General features: G+C 48.0%; 1 protein-coding gene across 1 annotated transcript in view; it reads right to left on the reverse strand.

Moving 5' to 3' along the window:
* Positions 1 to 5,760: 5,760 nt before the first annotated feature.
* Positions 5,761 to 9,673, reverse strand: part of PNOC (prepronociceptin) — a 27,186-nt gene continuing 23,273 nt past the window's right edge. The window contains 2 exon segments of the mRNA XM_007466154.1: positions 5,761 to 6,180; positions 9,537 to 9,673. The exon segment at positions 9,537 to 9,673 is cut by the window's right edge and continues 6 nt beyond it. Of these exon segments, the coding sequence (XP_007466216.1) occupies positions 9,584 to 9,673 (90 nt within the window). The 3' untranslated portion in view covers positions 5,761 to 6,180; positions 9,537 to 9,583.

Here is a 9,673-nt window from a genome sequence, read left to right on the forward strand (position 1 = left end):
TCTTTGCTTTCTCCACTCCTCCAGAAGGGACTGTAAGCAAGGTGGATTTACTTTTCTTTAAAAAAAAAAAAAAAAAGAAAGAAAGAAAGAAATTTCTGGCTGATGACTCAGAGAGCAGGGCCTGGCGAGGCTGGGGTGGGAGAGTGGGGGGAATCTGGGGGCTTTGTAGGGTGCAGCCGGCCCTCTTCTCTGCCCGAATCTGGGAGAAGGGAGACCTTGTCCTCACCCGTCAGCTTCCATGGAAGTCGAAGGAAAACCATTTTCCTGGTGATGACTGTTTGAATCTGGGTTCCCTGACGTTGAATTGCAGCCCAACCCATATTGTATGGTTTTTTTCTCCAAGCCCAGACTCGTAGGTTTGTAAAGACTGTCCCCAAATAGCTGAGCCAAAAGGCTCAAAGGAATTCACGTTGCACGGTGTGGCAGTTAAACACTACCTTGATCACGCTTTCCTATTTCCTTGAGGAGAGACCAGAGGGTATATATATATAGTATTTGTGAGAGTTCTCCCCTGTTGCCCGAGTGAATCAACTCCCCCCCAGCTCTGGAAGACACCCCAGAAACACTTTGTTTTCTGTTACGGTGTATTCAGAAGCCTCTTTCTGATTAAAGATCCCTTTTGTTTGGCTGAGAGACCCTGCCCTGAGGTAGGTTCCTCTTTGTCTCTGGTTTCACCAGGGATTTTCCCATGTCCCTCCAAAGCCGCAGGGCTGGGCTGGCGGAGAGAACAGACTGAAAGGTAGGTGGCAGCTTCCCCCATTGTGAGAGGGTGTTGAGTGGTCCCCAAAGGGTCCACTGGCTCACCTGCCCCTTTGGGGACTATCTGGTCTCCTTCCTGAGGTGACAAGTAGGACAGGACTCTTCAGTCAGTGCAGGAGACTTCTGGTCGGTCCAGTCAGTGTGATGGGGAGGGTCACTTTGATACGGTGTCACCTTCCCAGATACCTGCTGAGCGCCGTTTCTGCCTGCCGGCAGGATGCAGGAAGTTAGAATCCTGAGGAGGTCACGTGAGGGGGACCGGGTTGATTTAGCAGCTGCTGGCGCTTCTGGAGACCTCAGCAATGGAGGGGAGTCCGGACTGCGATGCTTGGGAGGTAAATAAGCAAAGCTATCCTTGTTGAGGAGGAAGGAGAGGGGGGTTCCGCGCCGTGCCAGCCAGTGACGGATCAAGGCTGGGTGAGCTGGGCGGAGGGGAGGGCGTGTTTTTGTCTCGAAGCCTCACCTTTGTTTCGAGTGGGACTGGTCTGGGGACTCCTCAGGGCCTGTGTCCCAGATGTCAGGGGCTCAGGGAATCCCACCAGGCCACCCCTCCGGGGCCTGCACAGCGGCGTCCAGCCCTTGGCTGTGAGCGAGGCTGTCCTCCTGGTCCAGGTGGGATCATCTGGCTGCTGAAGCAGGAACCGTGCAGATGCCTTTCAGTCCGAGACACACCTGAAAACGTGCAGGTTTCCGAGTGTTGCAAACATGAGAATAGGGCTGTGATGTTGTGAAGGGTGATAGTGACCTGGGTTTGGTGACAGAAGGGAAAGACACTCTTATGCATGAGTGTTTTTGGTGGTGATGGGGTATATTTTTATAATTTAGTCAAAAAAAAAAAAAGTATGTGGAATTCTGTCCCTTGGTAAAGCTTGAAACCAGGCCAGCAAGAGGTGCCCTGGGTTCTCCCTGCTGCCCCTTCAAGCTCCCTGATTAAAAGCTAATGCAGGGTGTTGCTGTGCTGACGCCTCACTTCCCACCCTGTGCATCTGCAGGTCCTCCCCGAGGGGGGAAGGGGCTTCTGAGATGGGGGTGGGGGGAGGCTCAGCCCAGCAGCCTCTTCCCTTCCCTTCTTAATCAGAGCTCTTGCTGGGTCTCGCCTTTAGAAAAGCTGTTTTAATTTCCCCCTCAGTTTGGACTGTGTAGATATAACTGGATATAAAGACTTTCTCTAAGTAAGGCAGGCTTCTCACGTCACTGGTGCACAGGGCAGAAAAGGAAGAGAGAAGAAATTGATGCAACAATTTAAAAACTGAGGTCTTTTTTTCTTTTTTTTTCTTTAATGTTCTGGTGCGGCTTTCCCCGTCAGCATTCGCTCCTGCCTCCTTTCTGGTGGTGGTGGCCTCCTCTGGCCGCCTTCCTCCCGCTGCCCCATCTGTGGCTATCGTGTTGGTTCTTGACGTGTGGTCTGTCCTGGGGTTGTCCCATTCGTCTCTTCTCGGGGGTGGGGGTGGGGGTTTGTGAACTGATCCCGCGATCACGCCTGTTTTCTTCATCTCTGTATCTCTCCCTCCTTCCCGGCCCACCCGGGCGGCAGAATCTGATAGGAGGTAAGAGGCCGCAGGTGCGCACTGGAAACTAACAGGACGGATTGGCAAAAGCAGGTGTCTTGGGAAACTATTCCGGGGACGTTTCCCTTATTCAGAATATTTCTGGAAGTACCTTTGGAGTCTGTGGTGCCTGCTGTGAACAGCCTTAATGATACCAAATCTGCACCCGTGCTTGCGCATTCAGTGCGGAGAGAGACCGGCGAATAGTAGCTGTGGGCAAACGAGGTCACAGGTGCAAAGCATAAGGACCAACGTGCTAGTAAAATGGCTTGGATTTAATGATCTGACTTCTAAGCCGGCTGTGAAAGCAATTGCGTAATTTCAGAATGCATTCTGAGCGACGTCCTCATTGTTGCAGTCGGCCCGCGCAGCTCGACTTCTTGGAGGACATAATGAATTTGGATGTGGAAACTCCGATTTGTTTGAAGAAATCTGTCCTGTTACTTTCTGGTCCTCCCAGGTTCTGACTTTACCAGGGGCAAATAAAAAAAAGGAGAGGGAGACAAATCCCATCTGTGAACTTGTCTTATTGGCGCCTTTTCCCCCAGCTGTCTTCCAAGTATTATTTTTACTGTCAAAAAATTTTTTTAAAAATGTGAAATGTAATGTTTTTACAGCAACAATATGAAATATATTTTATAAGGAATAAAATGGTACATTGTCTGATTTAATGTGTGCCTGTCCCTTTGCCCTCTCCCCCCCTACAAAGGATAAGATTATCATTGTCCTTGGTGTTAAACAAGTGATAGCCCTGGGGGCGAAGCACACACACTCATTTGCTTATAATAACAACGGGCAACATTATCAGGGACCCAGCCAATTGCTTACATGGCTTACCTGAATAACCCACGAAGGAGTTACTATTGTCAGTCCCATTTTTATTTTATTTTATTTAAAATTTTTTTTATTTTTAAAATATATTTTATGAATTTAATTTATTTTCTTCTTTTCATCATTCCCATTTTACAGATGAGGAGAGTGAGGCCCAGAGGTTACAAAACTTGACCAAAGTCATCATCTGGGAAATAATGGCACTAGGATTATAATCTAGGAAGTAACCATTTTCTTTTTAATCTCCAATTTTTATTTTTACAGTTTAATGATTTATCACAAAGCAAACACCAAAGTATCTACCAGTCATTGAAGAAACAGATCATTGCCAGCATTCCAGAAATTGCCTTTGTACCTCAAGCAAAGTGCCACTCCTCTCTTGTGCATAAAAGCAACCACTATTCTTTGACTTTCTATGTCAGTTACTTTCTTGCTTTAGGAAGTAACCATTTTCTCTCCTGCTTGTATTGACAGTGGGGAGATGTTCCTGGCTGTGTACCTGAGTTTGTTGGGGAGTGGGCAAGTGACTAAGGAGAAAATGAGTCACATTCTGCTTATGGAGTGAGCTCTGACCCTAGGGAGTGACAGGGGCTGCTTCCTGAATTCATGGGTTCCGTGTCTTATGATTGCCCATGTAGCTGGTGCAGGGCTGGCGTGGGTGGGAGGGGAGCTGGTGCAGAAAGCTATGTCTCGTTCTGGTAGCTCAGGGACTGCTTTACGAAATTGGAGGCATTTCTGGGACGGTGAGGCATCTCTGGGAGGGGGTTCTAGGGCCCCCTAACAGCACCCAGTGGGGAGGGTGAGGCCACTTGGAGAAGACCCAGGGGACTACATTACCGCCAAAGTCCGTCAAGCTCAGCAGCCTGTGGAGGAGGTTGTCCTTGGCCTTTTCCTCACCTTGGGGTAGGACAGAGGGCTCCTTTCTCCCCCTTCCCTTGTCCTTGCCCCACTTCTCTAAGAAAGCCCCAGTAGAATCATTGCTCTGTTGCAGTTGACCCCCTTCCCCCATCCCTCCTTTAAATCAGTTTACCGCCTTTGGGCTGGACATTGTCCGTTTGCGGCCCTGGGCCCTCCCAGGCCTACCTTTGTAAAAGGCTGCATCCGAGGACTCCCTAACTTTCTGGCTTCCAGTTGGGTTTGACCAACTGGAGACAACAGGCTGTAGCTGGAAGGGAAAGGAGGACAGAGGAGTTGGGGTATTTGAATCTCGCCGACCTTTACTGCCCTGCACAGTGAGTGGCCGTTTCCCTACTGACCGCTAGAGGGAGCTACAGTTCTCACTGGGTTCCAGTAATCCCTCACCAGGGCCCTCCAGTTCCCCAACAGAGCTCCTTATGCTCCCTCCCTTACTGATTTCCCACAGGCCCGTCTACTTCTGTAGATGTTTGACTCTCTGCAGGCACTCCGTTTGGGTGGACCCGAGGTTTCTTGGCTGAATTGATGATTACACATCGTAACATGTTTCCTGTTAATTGCGACCCAATCCGGGGGTCCCAAACCCGCAGGCTCTACATCACCTGGAACTTGTTAAAAATGCAAATTTCTAGTGAGTCAGAAACTGGGGGTGGTGCACAGCAACCTGGCCCCCGCCATCCCGCCCGGTCCAATCACGCAGCTGTGTGTGGGCTTGCATCTGGGGACCCAGCACAGTCGCGGAGTTTCTGCTCATGTATCTCGCCCGTCACACTTTACATAAAGCAGAGGCTCTCTCTTTTTGCCTCTGCCTCCCAGGAGAGGCAGCTCTGACCGTGTGTCCGGCGTCTGTGCTTCTCACTTCACTTAAAAACAGCCAACCAGAGCTTCCCTGGTGGTGCAGTGGTTAAGAATCCACCTGCCAACGCAGGGGACTCCGGTTCGAGCCGCGGTAAGGGGAGATCCCACATACCGCCGAGCAACAAAGCCCATGCACCACAACTGCTGAGCCTGCATGCCACAGCTACTGAAGCCCGCACACCTAGAGTCCATGCTCCTCAACAAGAGAAGCCACCGCAATGAGAAGCCCGCGCACCACAACTAGAGAGAGCCTGTGAGCAGCAACGAAGACCCAATGCAGCCAAAAATAAATAAAATAAGAAATAAACACATTTATAAAAAACAACAACAAAAAAACAGCCAACCAGTTTCTGCTGTGCAGCGGGGTGATCCACTTATACGTATATATATATATATATATATATTTCATATTCGTTTCCATTATGCTTTGTCACAGGATATTGAGTGTATTTCCCTATGCTATATAGTAGGCCCTTGTTTATCCATCCTATATATAATAGTTTGCATCTGCCAATCCCAGCCTCCCACCCCTCCCCCACTTTGCATTTTGGATCATGTTCCTGGGTAATTTCTGGATTTAAACATTTCTCTTTGTCTTTTCTTTTTTTAAAAAAAAATTATTTATTTATTTTGGCTGTGCCAGGTGTGAGTTGCGGCATGCATGCGGGATCTAATTCCCCCATTAGGGATCAAAACCCAGCCCCCTGCATTGGGAGCGTGAGTCTTAACCACTGGACCACCAGGGAAGTCCCTTTTTGTCCCTGTTTTTATTCTCACTAAAGGCTCTTCAGGAATAAAAATGCTCACTTTTTAAGAAAAAATAAAACAGCCAACCAATTTGCTAACCATTTGCTCAGTATAAGTTTAATGGAGAAATATCTGTTTAAAACAATAGGTCAAAAAGAACAGCTCTTTTACAAACAAGTTATGGCAGTGACAGTCAAAACCCCACTCTTGATTTCCTGTTCCTTGAACCCACCCCTAGAAGAGGGAAGAGGCGGGTGAGAAGGAAAGATGGGGCTGTTTAAATGTTAGCTGGAAGAATTACAAAAATACACTCTGATGTAGTAACAGGGTTGTCATGAAACATGCCATGGGGGGAGGGGGCAGGAAGGAGGGGGGAAGGGAAGGACAACCAGATGGGGCTGGGTCCTGTGGGTGGAGGCCTGGAGACAAGGCCTGCCTCAGGGCCTTGGGGAGGAAGGAATCCTGATTCCCAGCCGGCAGGTCTGGGGCTGGAGACATGCTGATTTGTGGATCACCCGGAAACCTGGGGAGACAGAAATGATTACAGTGGCAAATCTGACAGTTTTTCTGACCCTTCAGTTCTGCTTTCCCTAGTGCCTGAGCGATAGACAGGAGGCAAAGAAAAGCTATCGTTCACATAATTAGCCCCAAAAGCAGCAAGAAGGGTTCCCTGTCTCCCTCTACATACCTGCTTTCCTGTCCCCCCGGGTCTAGCGGCAGGACCAACAGAATGAAGGGAGGTCTGTGGGCTAGGGCTTGAAAGTCAGAAGGGGAGAACTGCCCAGAAGCAGTACTCTCATCCCTGGAGTTTGGAATCTGTGTGTGGTAATTCACTTCTTCAGGCTAAAGAGAGCCCTCATTTATGGCTCTCTTTTATAATACAAGTGCTAACTTCACCAATTTCTCACCAGGAATGAATCTGCTTACTTTCCACTGTCTAGAAGTTCAAGGCCAGGGACAGCAGAAGAGAGGAGGGAAGTGTAGGGCCAGGGAAAGGGACCGTGTATACCACGACCAGTTGTGCACTTTTCACGGGTCTGTCTAGAACTGGTCCTGCACCCCAGTGTCCTTCCCTTCTAGGAAATCATTATGTAATAGGGAAGAACTTTTGTATTCTATTACATGTTAATCACTAAAGGGATGTTGCCTATAAGCTTAAGTTATACATAAAGGCCCATCTCTGGGAATCCTGCTTCCCAAGTAATGAGCATTAAGCTAAAATACCTTTGTTTAGCTCACAGGAAACATCCTGACCAGGCCCACCTGTGAATGACTGCAGGGAGGAAGAAATGAACACATCCCCTCTGGAGGCTGATGGGAACCAGGAAATGTTGGACCTTACTCCCTCCCCTTTTAGTATAAAAGGAGCCTGAATTCTAACTCAGGCAAGATGGTTTGGTTCACCATCTTCTCGGTTTGCTGGCTGACCGAATAAAGTCATTATGCTTTGTCCCAACAACTCATCTCTCAGTTATTGGCCTGTCGTGTGGCCGAGCTTAGACCCAGTAACAATTATACTTTCTGAATAAGGTTTTGTTTTGTTTTTTTTTTTAATTTTTTGGCCGCACCACGTGGCATGTGGGAATCTCAGTTCCCCCGCCAGGGATTGAACTCACAACCCCCTGCGTTGGAAGCACAGAGTCTTAACCACTGAACAGCCAGAGAAGTCCCTGAATAAGGGCTCTTTATCCCATGTGTTAGGTGGCACCATTTCCTCCAGCCTTCTATATATAGGTTGGTGTTGGATGTCTCAGGAGTCCAGAACAGCCTGGCAACAGGAGTCCCCCAGCCGTGGAGAAATCACAAGCATGTGTGGGGCTGGTTGGAGTACGTATAGGTGAATAAAGACAGGTTTAAGGGACTCATAAATACACATTTGCACTGGAACTCAGCAACCATAAGTGCGTGGGAAAAAGAATGAGTGAGATGGTCACAGAAGGAGAGCAATACCCAAATGAGCTGGTTAATATCTGCAGCGTTTCCATCAAGAACTTTACGTCTTGAGCAAAGCCACAGACAGAAGCTGGTTACCAGTTATGTTTCAGTGCCGCTCAGTTGGACGCTTAATAGATAACTAGAAAAACCAGTTACCTGAATAGGGGCTCAAAGAGTTTTTGTTTTGTTTTTTTAAATAAATTGATTCTTGCTAATGTGACTGATTCTGAACGGTCTTTAGGTAAAGAAAATGGTTGCAGTTCAGAGTTAGACATGTCTTCAGTGTTCCTTGAGGGTCTCTTTAAAGGAGAATATCTTTAAGATTTGAAAGAATTCAATCCATGCTAGCTCTGGAAGATTTACCGTTAGGTACTGTGCAGGCATGGCTTAGGAAAAATAGAATGCTTGTTAAGGATCCAAGAATATGACTTCAAAAACAGTGCAGGTTAATTCAGGGCCTTTGGAGATTAGTCATTCTGCTAAAATAAACACGGCGGCCTTCGGCTCACAACTTAATACATATACCCGTATTTGGCAATGCATGTTTTGCAAACAAGCCAGCCTACCTGCAAAGCACTACGTGGGCTGCCTCCCTGCTAAAGTGTGGATGCCAAAGATTCACACGTGTATTAATATACTCTGAAGGAAGATTTTTAACAATCTGGTTACCTTTGACGTACGGGAAGCAAAATAACACAGCACATGCAGACTTTTTCCTCTTATGCCTCCAAGTCAGGGAAAAGCCCCCAGCTGGGTAACAATGTTTGGGGAAAGTTTTTGACCAACTGATTAGTTCTTTCTGCTAGTGGAAGTCTCTAGACTGTTTAAGGAAAGATATGAGATCCTGCAGATAAATCATATTCCCACACATGAATTAAGGCATATAAGCTTGATGGTTGGGATTTTCTTAGATTTTCAGACAATTCCACTGTGCTGGTTCCCTGTGCCACTCAAAGTTACGTATAAGTTGATGGGCTGAGGAAAGCTGAGTTTGTAATGACTGGGCAATAAATTAGCATCTCTGATGTTTATCATCTGGTCTGCATTATAGGTACATGTATAAACATGTCTATGGGGGTAAGGACATACCAGAAGGGAGAGAGGAAGAAAGGCAAGCAAGCAAGCAAACACAAAACAAAAATGGCACCTGGAAAGAGGCAAAAACTGAGGAGAGATGATGATCCCTTAGTCCCTCTTCCAAAAGTGACTCAGGTCATTTGGGCCAGATTCTCAAAGCCTTGCTCAGGTTCCATTGGCTGCAAAGAATCAGCCCGTCTCTGGCAAAGTGGTCAGAGGGACGAGTGATGTGTGGAAGAAAGAAAAGCAGAAAGTGTCCTGACAAGAACTGATCCTAACCAGAACTCCTTGACTGGGGGAGATTGGGAAAGTTTAATGGTTTCCATGGAAGCCAGTCACCTTGAGATACGGGGGTGGGGGTGGGGAAGGGAAGGGACAGCTAAGCCATCTTTGAAGGTGAAATGGCAACATCACAGCCACAGAAATCAGACTCGCTGCGAATGGCTAAGTGTAGGTCCAGTTCTCCGTTCTTAGTCTCGGAGGAAAGGTGAGTGAATGGTTTCTATGGCAACCAGATAGGAGGATTGGTCCACTTAACTGTCCCCATAGAAACTAAGCTCCTGGAGAGCTATAGAGGAATTAGTTATCTCAACACACTACTATTATCCCCATGGTAACCAGTCTCTTAATGGCAGTGGTCAGTGTCGAGAACACTCCCAGGAAAATCTTTGCTCCCAGAGAGAAGGTGGGCAGGAGGTAGGGAGGTGGGTTTACCTCCCAGGCCTCCCAGGAGTTGAACCCCTGGAGGTGGTGTAGGGTGTGTGTATGTGTTTGGGGGCCAGTGTGCTTCCCCAGGCCAGGGAGGATGGCTAAGGCAGGGGTATAGGAGGTTTCTTTTTGCCCCCAGCTCATTCGGGCCCCACTCACTCATGGGTTGAAGTGGACGGTACAGCTGGGAGGGGCTCCCCTTCCGGCTACGCATTACCATTCTGGTTCAGGGTGCGCCGGCGCTGGCTGGACTGCATGCTCAGGACCAGGTACTGCCTCATAAACTCACTGAACCG

This window comes from Lipotes vexillifer, unplaced genomic scaffold, assembly GCF_000442215.2.
Source record: "Lipotes vexillifer unplaced genomic scaffold, Lipotes_vexillifer_v1.1 scaffold308, whole genome shotgun sequence".
NCBI classification, from domain to species: Eukaryota; Metazoa; Chordata; class Mammalia; order Artiodactyla; family Lipotidae; genus Lipotes; species Lipotes vexillifer.